The sequence below is a fragment of the Anopheles funestus genome, chromosome 2RL, assembly GCF_943734845.2.
Source record: "Anopheles funestus chromosome 2RL, idAnoFuneDA-416_04, whole genome shotgun sequence".
Taxonomy (NCBI): domain Eukaryota; kingdom Metazoa; phylum Arthropoda; class Insecta; order Diptera; family Culicidae; genus Anopheles; species Anopheles funestus.
Window position 1 is genome coordinate 19,845,045 of NC_064598.1, and position 16,988 is coordinate 19,862,032.

The window sequence follows — 16,988 nt, forward strand, 5'->3', positions numbered from 1 at the left end:
GTGCTTTAGTGGTCTACTAGTAGCTGGAAGCTTTCCGAACACTTCCCTAGATTGGGTCAAATTTCATCACGGGTGTGTCAACGTTGGGCTCAATGTTCCGTGCCTCCGTACGATGATATAAGCATTTTAACCAGCCAAGCATGATTTAGAGCAGTGGAAGAAATGCTTTTACTATCCCAGAGAAAAAAGGTTCCAAAGAGAAGCATGTAAAATGCTTGTGCTATGATGCTAGCTAATTTATGAAGTCGTCCACCGTGTGCTGCCAGCATCAGCAACAGAGAAGGACTACGCTGTGGTCAGCTTTCTCGGTTGGTTTCCTACCTATCAATTCCGTATGCCCTTTTGGACCGTGATGGCAAAAGTTTTTCACCCTTTTTCCCTTTTTTTACACACCCAAAGTGATCCCCCGTGTGTGTGTGTTCAAATGCACGCGTATGCAAACCGAGCTCACACAGGGAGATAGTGAGATAGAAAGAGGCAGAGGAGTACGTGCTTTTGTGTGCAGAATCAATTATCACTCGTCGTTGGCTTCCAGACGGCCCTGGCAAAAGTATGTACCATATTAATTTCATGCCGGGTTTCTCCATTTTCTTCCCATGTTTGTGTCCGTATACATTGGCCAATGTGCCACCTTCCGTGGTGTAAGAGTGTAGCATTTCTTACGCTTCCTTTCAGCCATCCATTGCTTCCGAGGCTCCCGGCCGCCCTCTTGTGTGGCAGTTATGGTCATGGTAGATGTTTGGATATCGAATGAAATATGCATACTGCACATGTTGGAGTTGTACATTCCTTCTCATCGCGGCGTTCATGCCATACCACGACCAGCCCAAAAACCGGGAAGCTATCATGAATAAGGAATCGGGCTGCTTTTTTGGAGTTGGGATTTTTTTTGGTTATTGAAACAAACGTCCCGACACTGTGTACGATTGTACGCCAGTGTACGCCATTACCTCCGTCCGTTGGGGTTTTTTTGTACGAGTCGTGTCCTACATGTGTCATAAAATTTAAAAAGGAAAATGGGTTATGTTTATGTTGGCGCCTGGCAAAAAAATAAAACACAAAGCTGTTAACTACCAATTCGTAGCAATTGCGCATGGAAACATTACCGAATGTTTCAGAATGTTTCGTCTTGATACATTTGCCGTTTAAGAAAATGAGACATGATTATATTCGGGGCAAAATATTTATTTCTAATTAAAAAAAAACCTTATCGCCAAATTAAAAATCTTATTCGCCAAACAAAGTTTTGTTTTTTTTTTATCTCTCAAATCGAAATATTTATTCAAAAAGATAAACACGAAAAAAGTGTTCACCCGGTAGTAAAAACGTTCCATCTTTATTCGGTCCTGGCTGATTAATTATGGCAAACCCGGAGAAGGGGATGGTGGCGAAACTTTTCACGAAAACAATTTCCCCTTGCCCGCAAGGTCGTGAATGTCTGTTTAGCCTTTGAAAAGAATAAATTATCCGTCCATCCTTTCGCTTTCGTTCCAGTGGCCTACCACACTGCCTTCGACTTAGGTTTCTATTTATTCACACAAGCAAGCTGTGAAAAATTTGCTTCCTTAACTTAGCCGGCCGGCTTATACCGTTCCACCTAGTAAATCTCGTTCTTAAGCGCTAGGGGTTGCTTCATTTTCCGGGCGTTGGGGAGGTATTTTTTTGTCTGCTTCAAACTTACTCCAAAAACTTTCATTCAGCACCACTCGGGTTGACTCGGGAATAGCCAGAAAGTCGTGAATGTTTCAAGGTCCTTTGCCTGCTCTGCTGCGTCTCCGTCTGTTTGGCTAGTAGGTCTCCTGTGTGGTCACTGTGAGCGGTTGGATCGGGCAGGATGGATAAACGTAAAAACGGATTAAGCCACTAATATTTCGGTGAGTAGATTACACGAAACGTTCTGGAAGCACTTTTTCCATTATTTTCCCTGTTTTCGGCTTGCGCTTCGTTCCGCATAGGTTAAAGGGAAAAGACCGGACGTTGAATGGTAATGGAATTCTGTTCCAATTGTTCAACCGTATCGCTGTGCAGATGTAACCGACACTAGATAATTTTCCCGCCTTTCGACCCTTTTTCCTTCCTTTTTTTTTGTTTGGGTGGAGATAGATCCTTAAGACGGCGGGCGAAGGGTAGCCACTCCAATCCATTACGTGCGACCAGGGAACAAACGGGTTATGACCCCAAAGGACATTCCGAAACATTTGCTCCCTCGTCCAGCTCTGGCACGGGCTACTGTAAACTTTGCAAGTGGTCCGGAGCTTAGTACAGGACGAAGGCGTTAGGTTTTAACGACTCAATATGGTGGCCGAGCTATCTCCATAAATCGTTAAAGCAAGATTTATGCTAAGCTACTAACTTACTGCAACCGTATGTCGACCTCACATATACCGGGGCGGGAGAGAGAAATAAAAGAAAAGGGGATGATCAATCCCCTGAACCGTGTGTAAATGGAGCGAATGAACGCATAGAGCACTATAGGGTGTTTTTGCAACAGTTTTTCTTTCCGGGTTTTTCCAATTTAGAATACTGATTACTTCAAAGTGGTGCGGCTGGGGTTACCGGTTTTGCTCCAGAGTATCGTTTGCTTTACGATTTGAGGTTTGGTTCTGTGTTTCCTTTGTGTGGAAAGCTTTTCGCCCAAAAACCTACGTTTTGATCCATTTTCCAGCAGGCCATTGGTGGAGTGACACTCTCTGGCTCACAATGAAGCGGAGTAACATCGTCGCTGGAAAAAAGCCACCTAAATTCTGGTTAAAAAGTGCGATATATAGCGTGAAAAGGAAACATAGCCTAGAGACCATGTACACCTGTACAGAAGCTTCTCATTTATTTGGAGCATAGTTTTTTGCTATTATTCTCGTCTTTTCAACTATGATAAACCTAACCAACTGAAAGCGCACTGAAAGCTCACAGCACCGACAAAAGAACGGTGGAAATGATCGTAAAAGCATGCTAAACAAAATCTCTGCCGGTGTGTAGCATAGGATTCGGTACATTGGAGTGACTTCCTTTTTTTTGGGGACAGGAAAACTCGTGTCACAGGCAATGGACCAGTGCAGATGATACAATCACCTCAACTACACCGTGGTGAAACAGTATTTTACCAGCAGGAAAAAAGAAGAAATATTACCTTCGATGAATGGGTGAGAAATATGAAGCGGAAGTACGATCGGTACGATCAGCATGAATGCGATGACACGTGTACCGGGGTTGTATTGTGTGTGTTTGACTTTATGGTCGCTAGTGTCGCAAATGGGACTAACCGAAGAAAGGGGTAACTTCCTTTTTTTTTGTTCAGTTTTGTTTCTCTACCGCTTCGATGTTTTATCAAAAGCAACAATTTTCGTGTACAATAGGTGCGGTGTGCGTATTATTGCAGGGGTCTTCAGTACTAGGGGGACAATTTTTTTTGTAATTAGTATCACTAAATGTTTAGTGCATATTCTTTGCATTTTTAAAAACAACAAGCATATTTATTTTAAAATTTCATAATTTTGATTTTATCATATTTTAAGTTTAATAATTGAATGTTGATTTTTTCTTTAAATTCAATTTTTTTAAATCAGGTACTATATTTTCAACTGGGATGTTCAGTGGTGTAGGTTTTGGAGGTGCAGGTCTCATGCAGACTTTTTTCTTTACCTTAGAAAAGACTTGTCTACATCAAGTTTAATTAGCCAGCTTTAACAAGCATTCGCTATTAGTTTGCTAAACCTAGAAGAATTGGTCGGAAGTTCACAATTTCAGGGAGTTTCAATTTATATCAATAAAAATCACGTAGTCCTTTGACATTATATATTATTATTAGAAGTTTACTTTTTCGTATTATTTATCGTTGAATTATTAATATTATTTTAAATCAAATTTCTGAAGAGTAATGTATTACAACCAATTCTAATGAAATATAGTTGAACCGCTGTACTGTGTGGATGCAAAGCCAAGGCAAAAAAGTGAACATAAAATAATAAATTGTTTCTCTCGAGTGACTTTGCAACGGAAACCCCTGCTTACAAGCATAACGTTCCATGGCTCACAAACTGTCGAGCCACATTCACGTGTTGTTTTGTCGTACATTGAAGCAAAGATAATGTCTCACCCTTGCATCATTTGCTATCCGGTGTTGCCATGTGTCTTGGCACTGGGCGCACAGGTACTAGCACCAACCGTGAAGCATATTTATGAACCGGATTAGAATGACTCTACGCTAACACCCGTGATTTGTCAACCGGGTCAGTCTATGTGATATTTATGAATCTCACGCTCGTGTCGTCTTCGTAACGGGCGACCCCGTTCTTTATAGGGTCTGGAAAATTCGTACGGCTTCCAGCTTCTTCGTAAGAACTTTTCCTCGCGGAACCGTAGCGACTTTTGAGTTTAACTTTTTTTCTCTTTTTTGGTAAAAGGTGAGCTATCTGTTATAAGCTTACAGCTTCGTTGGTAAATGAAATACCACGCAATGCTTGCGCAAAAACCCCTTATCTATTTTCCCGGCGCACGTGTGTGTATATTCTGCGATTATCCTTAATGCTTGATGGGTGAGAAGGCTTTAGAGCGTGGTAAAGTTTATAAGATATCATCTCCCGCACGAAGGGTTTTGGATTGCGATTTTGCGAATGCGAGAGTACACAGTCTTGCTGGAAAGAAAGGCAAACCATATGTCAACTGGGCATGGAATGGAGGTGGAATATATTTCAATCCACCGTTTGCCTTTGGTCGTCAGTATATTTATCTTTTGGGCGAATGCCTGCAGTCTATGCTGTATCCAGGGCGTTGCAACCTGTTGCTGCGTAGCTCGATATTACGAGTGTATGTGTGTGCGCTCGCGCCAGGAAATAAAGGCAGCCATCCCTTGGGAGCATGTCAGTGAAAAGGCTGAGGATTGGATGGTTCTTTTTTCTTCATGGTGTGTAATAATCTGTAACTGGTTTGTTTACTTATTTTTCGGGATCGTTCGTACATCTGTTCCGTGTGAAAAGAGCAGTTCACGTTTAATGGCGTGCTGCTGTGCTATCGCAGCATAAGCTCTACTAATGAATGTTTGTCGTAGCGTGTAAGGAGGGCAAAACTGTTTACTTAGTGTCACGTGAGTACTAGCTTTTCTTACCATGATGTGACCATTTATTTACTATGACGTTGAAGAATTATTCTTAGGATAATGCGTGAAGTCTAGTTCCATTTTTAGTAAGTTAAGATTTATGTTATTATTGATCAGATTTTATCAGATATTTTTCTCATTCGACAATTGATGTATAAATACGCAAAAAACAGATTTTTTCTATTTTTTGTTACAATATTAAACAAATTGAGAAATACATGTAAACTATGAAATAATATTTGTAAGAAAAAAAACTAAATAATAATCCAGAACAAATTCGTTTCTCGACTGAATCGGCTATACTGAAAATGTTTCACAATGAATATAAATTCCTAACGACCATAATTGATTTATATATTATCTTCAAAGTTTGCTATTCAACAGTCAACAGCTAATTCTTCCTGCAAACCGAATCTGATTGACGAGTAAAACGAATGAAAACGAGTATTCTTAACTGTTTTTTCCTATCCCATCCAACTTCTGAAGTTTTCTACTCTCGAAGGAAAGATATAAAAAAACGAACCGAACTGTAGCATCGGAAACCATTCATGGAAATCACGGAAACTCAATAAAAAAAACTTCTTCCTTTCGCTCCGAAGCTACAGTTGCCAGACGGCAGCGTAAGAAAGCAACGACTCTAGTTTCAATCGCTCATCCTTACTGATGATACTTTCTCATTTGCAAATCAATCGTCATCGATCAGAAAGTCATCGCCGGTGTTACGCTTCTCCCGTTTCCACCCGATACCTGAAGGGAAAACTTTTTTTGTGCCATAAAGAAAACAAGTGGGTGTGAAAATTGGTCTTTGGCTGGAAAATATCAGATAGCAAACGAGCAAACGGGTCAAACGGGAGTGCGAAATAGTGTGAACGTGCGGGTCAACCCGAAGAGCAAATGTTTATCGAGATGATGGAATTGAATCTTTTCCTGCGAAACCTGCGTTGCGTAACCTGAAACTATGATGGGAAATTGATCTTGAGTCGTCGATTGTGCGTGCAAAAAAAAAACAAATCTAGGGCAAGTTTGGTTATATTGATCCGGGAGAGTAAGGTGACCACTTCGATGGGAAGCAATTTATTTTACTTGACAAACTATTGCACTTTGAGTTGATGAAACCTTTAACTGAAAACTGTTAGGTGGAAATGGAAAAGAAAATGAATGTTTTCCTCAGTATTTGTTTTCCTCTTGATGTGCGTTCTAGAGTAAGCATTCTTAAAGTATTGAACACTAAAGAGGAAAGAGGAGTCAATTTTTATCTTTCTAAGACGCTGGTAGCTCGGTGAATATGAAAAAACCTGCCGGAAATGATCGTTGCCGTTTGATTCAAAACATGAAGAAGCATTTTAAAAATGTCGCAATAAGAATGCTATTACTTAAAAGGATTACTTTCACCAAAAAAAAACAACCCATCCTGTAACGGAAGACAGTTTATGCTTTCTTCAAATTTCGACCATAATCTTTCTTTTTTCACTATTAAAGCAGGCAAAAAATCCCCCCGAACCGGAGTGTAGGTATAATCGCCGAGTGACATAAATCCGGCACCACAATAAAGAAGAAATGCGACGGACACACATACACACACTATAAAATGAAACCTAACCCACTTTTCGTCCTGCACAAGTGTCCGTCGCGTCACAAAATGTGAAATGTCCGGCAATGAAAGAAGTAGTGGAAAATAGTATCAAAATCGAAATTCCACGTCAAACCCAGCTCCGGAACGGTGCTGAAGCGTACGAAGAAAATGGGCTTCAGAAATCCATCTGGAAAGCCATCCTAACTGACAAGCTTTACGTCCCGTTTGTCACCGCGTACCGAAGCCGTACATTGCAATTTCTGTGCCCGAAATGGATGGGTGAAAAATTGTGCTTCCCAACTGTTAGACGGCTAGACTATTTCTGCCGAGGGAACTCCAAGGAGTATTGGCGAAAGGGAAAAACTTGGACAAAATGGTTACCCATTCTATATCCCGGGGTTTTTTTTTGTTGTTGTGGGCATTGGATCGGACGGAAAGCATCATCCACCGAAACGCGCGTAGACAGGAATGTTTGTGCGGATATTCCTGGAATAGTGGTATTGTTGAGGTCCCATCCCCGTCGAAGAATGTGTAATGCTGTGGATGAGCGAATAGTGTGACACTATCTCGGTGGATACTGTAACGCGCGTTGTGTGCTGATGGGTTGGGCATCATCTGCCGCCTGGAGTGAGACGACTCTTCCATTTCGTTGTGGGCGAAATAATATCCTAAAGCTGGCGAGAGTCCTAAAAGTTGGAGTGTGTCATCGAATTGCTGTTCGGTGATGGGCGGTTTGGGGGCCTCGCAGCACGAAAGGATCATAGTCGCAGTTTTACTTCATTTCGAATCTAAAATGACAAGCTTGGTAGCAATTTTGTGAAGATATTATTTGCCCGGTGACAGAAACGAACTGAAGCAAAATTTTCCCGATAGCATCGCATAATGGTAGTATGAGCAGCATGTTGTGCGCTTTGTGCTTTCCCTTTTATCATAATGGCACATTAGAAACTGAACATATGCAGCAGCATACCATGTTAGCTCCGAGGTTTTTCCCATCTAATGACAGTAAATTAGAATCGGAACCGGAGGTATAATGGAGTCTGGCAGAATGTAGTGAAGAAAATGTTTTTGTAATACCCCCTTTTTTGGGTAATACTCAGATCCCTTCTGATATCTCCGTTTGCCATTCAGGAGCTAAAATAGCTTTTGGGGTATTGTGGAACTTTACATAATGTTCGCTTCCAAGAAACATTCAGTACATTCAGTTTCTTGTTGACAATAGCAGGAGGGAATCCTACGAGCAATACTATACATAAAGATTTCAGTTACGTATCTACCTAATGTCTATCTGCCCTTAGATGCTTTCTTTCATAAGCTGAAGTCAGTATTGCCATATATAAAAAAATGAACATCGGATTCCACGTGCGTGTAACCACAAATTCATTTTCTTCTTACGAATAATCGATACAAGCTAAGCTTACACCCGCCCTATTCCACCCAGTTACAATCTCAAACCTCAGGACCACCGTGTTGTGTTGTGTGCTCAATCACATAAATTAATCATGCACATGTTTTTGTACCTTCCCACAACGACCGACGACACAGTACGGCCCACATGTTTGCTTCTGTTTCAACATCGAACCAACCAAGATTCGCTTTACCCTAAGCATCTTATCGTTCGTGCGGTGATGCGGTGAACCTTCTGCCCAAGTTGCACGCAAATTTTAGGTATCCTGTAGATTCGAGATTTGATAGCTTCAAGCAAAGACCGATTTGCCTGTTTTCTTAAAAGCTTCCCTCTAGGATGGAAACGCACGTTTCGTTGTGCCATTGCCAGTGCGAAGTATGATACTAATGCCAGGGCAAATAGGAGGCAATATTTCATCTCGGTGGTCTCCCTCGGTACCGTCGATGGGTAGCCATCGGCAGACATTGATCCATTTGTTTTTCGCTGCACGATCGATTGATCGATTGATTCGTTCACATGCCGTCCGTCTTCCGTTCGGTGGGTTTTTGAAATATTTCCGCTGTTTCATAACGTGCAGGAAATCGAACGAAATCAATCAAGCTCTTCGTATCTTCATGCTCACGTATTATACGTACGGATTTTAAGCCGTAAAGTAGTGAACGAAATCTTCACCCAACAATCGTTGTTTGTCACCGTTATCTTTGGGGGTTTTTTTTGGTTGCTGCTCCTCCAGGTGAACATTGGGTTCTCATTACTTATCGTCCGCCCGATGGTGTGAACCGACATTCCTTCCAATGTCGAGATGTCAATATACCGCATCAGAACTTCGGTTAGTGGCAGAATACTCGTCCGAAGCGAGTGAGACGAAAAGGTTTGTCAATCACTCCACATTCGCATGTCACTGGCACAAATTTATGCTCATCATACGCTGGGGAATGTGGAGAAAATGCGTCGTCCCCAACGCTATCGCCGGTTACACGCGTACAGACGGATGTAAATGATGTGTGTTAATAAATGTCAACATGTTTGTCGCCGGTGTTGTATCAATTATAAACCGCATCCTAAAGCAATTTTGCTGCGGCAGCACTGTTCAATATGGAGCACACTATCTACAGCAAACAACGCAAATTTATGGACAACATCCATTCTCAAGAAATATATTTTCTGGAAAGTTTGTGGCAATAGGATGAGGGAGTTCCCCATTGTTGAGTGCGTTGGTCTATCGATGGGTTTTCGTTTCGCCTGCATAATAAATCACCATTGTATGGTTGAGCTGATGTAAACACCGAAGCATTTAGGTTCCCTCGTGCATTAGCATTTGCGTGTCCTTACACAAAACTTTCCTGTATACCATTATTCAATCGAACAGCCGGGTGCCTCAATTGGGTGCCTTATCTGCAAAGATATGAAGCTTTTTCTTTCTTTTGCTTTATGAAAAATATGTCTTCTGCTTACGTTAGTACCTCAACCCTATTGTTCAAAATCATGGCTGAAATATTAACCCTGTAGCACAGACTTATCTTACACACGATAATTTATCCTTTCCGTGCGCAAGATTTTTGTATGTTTGCTGCTGCTACTGCTGCTGCTCTGGTTCGATAAATCATGTGCTTTCTTCCCGGGTTTATACGTAAGAAAAAGCTTAATACGCGAACGTGTTAGCTTTCAGTTGAAACCAAATTAATTGCTGGCAAAATTAATTTCATCACTTATACCGGCTTCCCATTTGTCACATCTGCCAATGCTAATGTCCCTTACGAGGGGAACTTCACTTGTGTGTCAGACTGGGTGTGAACTCGGCTGCGATAAGAAATTAGTCTCACGTTGAGCTCACCCTCGTCGGTTGATTAGGTTTGGCCGGGTTTTGGGTGGGGTGTGTAACGAGCTTAAGAAAACGAGGTTAGAAAGTTAATGAGGTTAGTAACGCACGCCACTTATAAGGCTATTTAATTTTGCATGTAGGGAAGATTTAAAAAAGAAAAGGTTGATTATCTCTATGAAGTTCCTTTATGAGGGTAAAAGAAATGTAATATGTTTTAAGGTGTTTTTTAACGAATGAGAAGGGCCACAAGAGTTTGACAAAGAAGTTTTGACGTCTGACACGAGTTTGAATAATTGTGACGTTTGCTCATAACGTGAATAAATATTCATAAATGCATACAATCTCTCTCAACATGGAGATGAATTTGTTAGAAATGCTTTGTTCTGTGTAATGTAACTAAATATAATGAAACAATTGAAAGGTTCTTCTTTTATCAAAATGTACAAATGATCGCTCAGTCACGGGAAAATAATGTTTTGCGCAGTTGGCAAGCTATGTTTCTATGTTTCACTAAACATATTTGCCATCTTTTTGTCAGTTCTCGTAATCCAGCATCAATGTTCTTATGGTGTCTTTACATGACGCGCTTTTTTGCTGCATCTGTATATTGGGCAATAATGCACAGAGTGTGGTCAAAATTGATTTTTTGAATTTTTTGAAAAATAAATAAAAATAAAAAAATCGTGTACACTAATATCATTGCTATCTATAGTTGTAATATAAAGATTGACATTTTCCTATGAGGTTTTCCTTCCTTATTTATGATATTTTTTGTTCTGTTTGTAATAAGTTGTCATAATCCGGCATTATGATCTATTCCCGGTGTGCGGGAACTGTCAAAAAGCGCTCCAAAGTTGCAAAAAGCTCCCCGAAGAGCATCGTCTAAAGACAGTTTTAGAATTTTCTAAAATTTAATTTAAATTGTGCGTTCTTGTAAGGTTTATAAAATAGAGTTAGCTTTGTAACAGCTGTGCTTAACTGTTATTACACACATTCATCTAACTTGCTCAATTACGCCAAAACCGCAGCCATTCCACGGCACACAATGCATACCACAGCCGGGGAATGTCCTTTTTCCATTGTCTACGCCACACACAGTTGGTATCCTTTCCCGTTTTGCAAATCATGCAAATAGTGCGATCGAGTTCTAATCTTGCAACGCCCCGTGCCTAAAGGCTGCAACAACACGGTGAACGGCCAACGGTATTCTGCAGTATGTTGGGACTAAATAATCATCTACAACGACTGTTGCCACTATTGCTAACGCCACTATCACGACGGGTTGGACTATTCCCCTGAAATGGTTTTACGAATGTAACTGACGGTACGCGAGAGGGATGCCTTGTAGGCAATATTCCGACTATTTTCCTAACCGACTATTTTCCTTTTCTCTATCTTCTAACACCCCCTACCAATGTGATCTTCATCCCTGTGTACAATCCAGAAACGAACTGTTTCCGAGTCACTTTCCCGGCTGCAACGGATCGCACGTTCGTTCTATGTAATTATCGCAAATAAAGCTCTCGCATGAAAAGCGTTCCTATAGCCCTTCCCGCTGTACCAGCCACGACGTTGGTATATCGTAACCCAACTTCATTTTAAACCTGATGATTCACGGTACCCGGTGTGTCTTTTCTCGTGTGACCGTCTGTGTGACAGTACGAAAGTCGGAGGGAACGGTTTTTCATTCGTTTCACGTCTGTTTTCCTCTTGTTTTCCCTACCATTAAGAAATAGACCATACCTGTTCGGTTTCTTGAAGACTTCTTTGACGTTGATAAAAAATAAGAACAAAACCGCCACCCGCCATTTGGGACGTTCTGTGCGAGGGTGCGGGAAAATGCACGTGTACACGTTCCCTTGCTGGCAAATTTTTTATGCAGTCGTACACCGTAGCATTGAAACGCATTGTGTACGGTAGAAATGCAGCGCAATGTGATGCATTGCGGGCCACAGCAAAAGGGCCACTAGAGTAGACCGGACGGTTGTGGTCCCATTTCTCAGACCCCGTTCGAAACCCATTCCTGATGCATTTTAAATGCACCGCGGCTGTACGCGGCTTTAGATGCGAAGCAGCCAAACGCTGAAAACGATGATTATGCAAAACCACACCCTGCTCTCGTGTAGAAGCTTCTTGGAAAAGCAAAAGGGTGATGCCGAGCTGCAAAACGGCGTACAGACGGAATGCAACGGAATAAATATCACCACCAAAGGTTTGCTTCTTCAAGTGGTGTGCTAAAAACCTTCCCTTCAACTTACGATCGTTCTTCTGCTGCTTGTGGTCAGTGCAAAAGAAAGCGGCAAAAGAGATGTTGAAAAGAACTTGAGAATGAACTTTTTCATATCTTCTCTCGCAGAAAGGGCAAACAGATTGTACCAAAATACAGAATAAAAATGTTTAAAATGAAAAATTTCTCCTTGACTGTGTATGCGCTTGGATGCGTCCTTATATTTTGGGCTGTGCGAACTCACTCGTTTCGCGATGGTGTTTGTCGATCTGGCAATTTTGCGAAGGTGGCCATTTCACTGTCGTGCCTTAATCACTTACCGTTGTTTCTTTTTTTTTTTGTTTTGCCTAAGCTTCATTGAACGATGAACCGAGCGCGAAAGATCTCATCAACCGACGGATACGAAGCGGATATATAACAACAGAGCATTCCACCATATTCTTGGTGAAAATGAGAATAATAAAACCGAATATGAAAACGCGAACACATAGATAATCCCTCGGAGGATCACGATTTTTTTCTTCCTGGTGGATACCCTATCCACCTTGGTTTTTTGGCTCTTGTTTTCGATTCGATTATTTTCTGATTACGGGGTGGCGATGTGTACGATATTGCCGCCTCGTCTTTTCATCGCGGTTGGAAGGCGTTAAATATTGGGTGTTTCAAAAAGTATTGGCGTCACATTGGAAAAACACAGTTATTCTTCAGGTTTTTTTGTTTTTATCTCTTTTATGGCAATGTTCGCAAGGAATTTTTGCCATATTTCTATCAATTTAATAGTACCATCAGAGTAACATTTTGAGAGTTTAAGGCAAGAGAAAATGTCCTGGAGTTCTAGGCCATAAGGTGGATGAAATGGAGCTTCCCAACCAGGCCCAACAAATTTGTTAGGAGTCATTAAAAATGTTTATGGTCTGCACAATACCAGCTGTTCTGTTGATTAATTTCGGCCCTCTAAACACCTAGCGTAATGGCGATGTATCCATGTGTTTTCCAAGAGTCCTAAGCATGACAAACATCAAGCATCTTCATCATGTAATATTCAGGCATTCGCGGGATGTCTATTTTTTCTGATTTTTCTGAGGGCGTCTTTGGGGAGGCTTTTGATCTTAAGTTTCTCGAACGCCACTCTTACTCCTCAGGAAAATCTGGAAAAATAGACATATTACGTACTCAATTTTTAGCCAGAACTGTCACTCGCCAAACGAGAGTTTAACTGTCAAAATCAGTTCGAAAACAATTAAGATATAGGAATCAAAGACAATAATTGCCAAAATCCCCAGACACTTTCTTGGCAACCTAATAATAGCCTGGGGAAAAATAAAATAAAAGAAAAACGGAATCTTCTTTTCCCGCAAAAGCTACCGGCAGTCTTACCTCAAAAATGTGCGGCGTAACGAAATTGATTACCACTTTGCTTGGCACTTGCCTTTTCCCAACATCTCTCGATGTGTTTCTTCATCAAAATCCTTGATTTGGTGCCGCTTGTTCATCCGTGCGCTATCGGCGTGCATACTTAGCAAGCGCTAGGAAGGAAAATGCGGCAAAAGATTATAATTTTTGTATGCAACTCACATCTCATCAATGTCGTCTTTTTTTTGTTCTCTCTCTCCTTTCTACAGGGTGCCATTACGGTAGATCATAGCTTGATGTTGATCCAGCAGGTCCCCAGCGTGACTGCCGTCCGGCCACACCATACGAACGATCCGCGCACCTGTCCTGACATGAGCGTCCTCGCCGGCATAACGTAGTGTTTGTGTTGCAGGGCGACGTGGGGCTTTTTGGTGTAAGTGTGCAAGCAGTGCGAGTTCCGGCTTCCGGAAGCAAAACGCAAACGAGACGGACGACGTGACGCTTCCGTTCCTCATGACGACCACCAGAGGAACGACGCAAAGAACTGACATTTTACTGTGTGTGACTATCGGCGACGGGCTTTCTGGTGGGCACGGTATACTGGTGGACGTGTTGTAAACCCACCAGCAGCCGAGGGCTGCGAACGAAAACAACTTCCCATCGTCGGTAGCGTTCCTTTCCGCGGCTCATCGAACCGATATCGGCAGCGGAAGTCCGGGACTGACGTTCCTGGCAAAACGTCAAAACCATCATCGTTAACATCGTTCGGCAGTAACGGTACAGGGTAGCGATAGGTGACACGGCGTCTTCCCATACCGGAAGGCCATCAACAGTGGAGGTGCCCCCGATACGACCGGGCACCCGTTCGGTGCGATGGAGCTGAAGGTATGGGTCGAAGGAATACAACGTATCGTGTGCGGAGTCACGGAAGTCACCACGTGTCAGGTAAGTGTTGGGACAGATGTGGGGTGTAAACAGGGCACCATCCTTTGACACCGACAGAGCGGGATGCTCCAGCAGCAGCATTCGAAGCAACTGTGGCAAACCGCGTCACGAATGCTTACCATGTGGAATGCTTTCACATAACATGAAAGATACAACATGGGCGTATATACTCATGTTGGATTGATGGGTTTACATCTTCCTGTCAGAAACATTAGCTGCAAATTGACTCCGTTGCCTTGAAATTGAATTTATTTGCGCAGAAATCTGTACTTCATTTGGAGTTCAGTTTGCATAAATTATAATTCTTGATAGCATCGTAAGGTCCTTTGCTCTGTATGCGAAATGTTTGCTATAAAAAATGTTCAAAGTTTAGAATATCCTAACATACTTTGGTCTGATTTGTTTGAAACTTCGATCACTCTGTCAGGCATTTTTAGTTCAAGTCAGTCTCTGAAGTTCAAGTCTTGACTGAAGTTCAAGTTGAAGTCTTCTTCTTCTTCTTGGCGTAACGACCTCTGAGGTCATGCCGGCCATTTCTGCCTTTCGAGATTTATTTTACCATGTAGCTGGATAGTCAGTCTTTGCAGCCATGTGGACCGGCGCCGTTTATCAAATACACCACCGAGCCGCCCCAAACAAATTGAAGTCTTGAAGGCATTAGTAATGCGAATTAAACAGTAATTCCTGAACAGTAATGCTGAATAGCCTTAACTATCCGAATGCAAAATCTGATATCTCGAATATCTAGAAACGAGAAAAACAAAGATCGATTGAATTCTAAAATACCTGAGTTAAACCCCATTGGTAGGACGGAAATCCAACTAGAAAATAGAAGCCAAACACGTAAAACAAGTAAGCATAAAATCCTATCGATTGAACTGTTTTTTTCCAAAAAAAAAGAAAGGCTTCAGATGTTCGTTAGCATTTGTTTGTTTCAACCTAAATGGATTAAACAAGATTAATTAGATTGAGAACCCTTTTGGCACCAAAATGCCAGTAGCATTTTAATTCATTGCGCTTCAATTTATCCTCAGCTCATTACAAAAGTCCATCATAAAGTACATAGTTCGGACTCATTTAATTGAACTTCTAAAAGATTAAAAACAGTTTCTTTTATTTTGAGCAAAATAAAAACGTACAAACCTTTTTTTTTACGTGACTTCCAATTGAATCAAATTCGGAAACGTGAATCCATCCACGGCACGGAATGATAAAATTCCCCGTTTTTCTCCACCCAGCCGGTTCGCCGGTGCAGTAAATGTTTATCCGTGATTTGTTTTTGCAACGGGAATTAAAAAGAAATCCAAGCGACATAATCCTTACCCAACGATTTTCTGCCAGGGCAAACGTGTGCAGTTAGGAAGGCAAAAAAAAAACACGCCAAGTGAATGTTGGATAAAAGTACTGCAACGTTTTGCTGGTGCCGCATCACTGTGTGTACAGTCGCCCGGTTTCTGGAGAGTTTCCAATCGCAGCTACAAGAATCCATAAAACCCCCTGGCATACGGCGAAGCATATGAAACGTTTCTATCCTTTTTTTTTTGTTGTTTTCTTCAGTAAATTTTTGTTTCCCACTTCCCACGCCCATGATGGACCTGGGGAGCTTCATGCGCTTTAGCTTTGTAAATGATGCGTCCCGAAGTAGGAGAAACAAAACCACAGCCAGCCAGTGAGAGAAAAAGACGAGCGTAAGGAAAAAATAATAATAATAATCGTGATCCCACACAACGTCGTTCTGGTTTGCTGGTGCCGCGTAGGAAATGAAAATGGGTTGCGCATGATAACGTGTTCTGTGCCACCCATCATCCTTTCCATTTTATTCCTTTGCTCTTCTCCCCTTAATGCTTCGCCTTAGCTGAATCCTGAATCTGTTAAGGCTCTTGGCAAATGTTGATGAAACGGCATCAAGCTTCAGTAGGTTCTTCGTTTTTGCGGAGGGAAAAAATCGCTTCACGACGCTCGTCTCGCAAGTGTGAATGCTAAAGGATGTGTGATGGGTTTTGTGGGGTGGTTGGCCCGCCGTAGCCTCGGGAAAAAATGTCATAATGGAACGAATCACGTGTCACACATCACGAGTCATAATTCCAGTTTCGTACCATCAGTTAGCATTCGGACTAAATTGAGCTTCTTTTGTTTCGTGCTTTTTTGTGCGTAAGCATAAGATTTTTAAACAGGCTATTCAGCGCTTATTCTTGTTTTTTTGTACAATACAGAGCCTCTGAACTGTAATGGATTAAATATTTTTAATACAGGGTTGAAAAGGGGTAATTAGTATTGTTTTGGCACAAAAATTTGATAACATTCTAAAGAAAATCTGTTTAAATAAAATAAAATTGAAGTTGTGTTATTACTTTACAAAAACAATCTTCTCAATTATCAAAAATAATTGAGACAACTTTGAACACAATCAATGTCTGATTCCACAAAGTTCCAGAAATTGGAAAGAGATTTCACATCTGCTTCGACTCACTAGTGAAGAATCCAGAAATGGCTCTAACTTTGCCACTCTGAACTCAAAAACCCTCCCCAGCAATATCGTCAAATGGTACAAGTTTGACAATAAAATAA

General features: G+C 41.5%; 1 protein-coding gene across 6 annotated transcripts in view; it reads left to right on the forward strand.

Moving 5' to 3' along the window:
- LOC125763044 (myb-like protein AA) overlaps positions 1 to 16,988 on the forward strand; it is a 103,801-nt gene that overhangs the window by 36,060 nt on the left and 50,753 nt on the right. For all 6 annotated transcript variants that reach the window (XM_049425793.1, XM_049425790.1, XM_049425794.1 and 3 more), the window contains exon 3: positions 13,745 to 14,420. In XM_049425793.1, coding sequence (XP_049281750.1) covers positions 14,349 to 14,420 — 72 coding nt within the window. In that variant the 5' untranslated portion in view covers positions 13,745 to 14,348. The remainder of the gene's footprint in view (positions 1 to 13,744; positions 14,421 to 16,988) is intronic.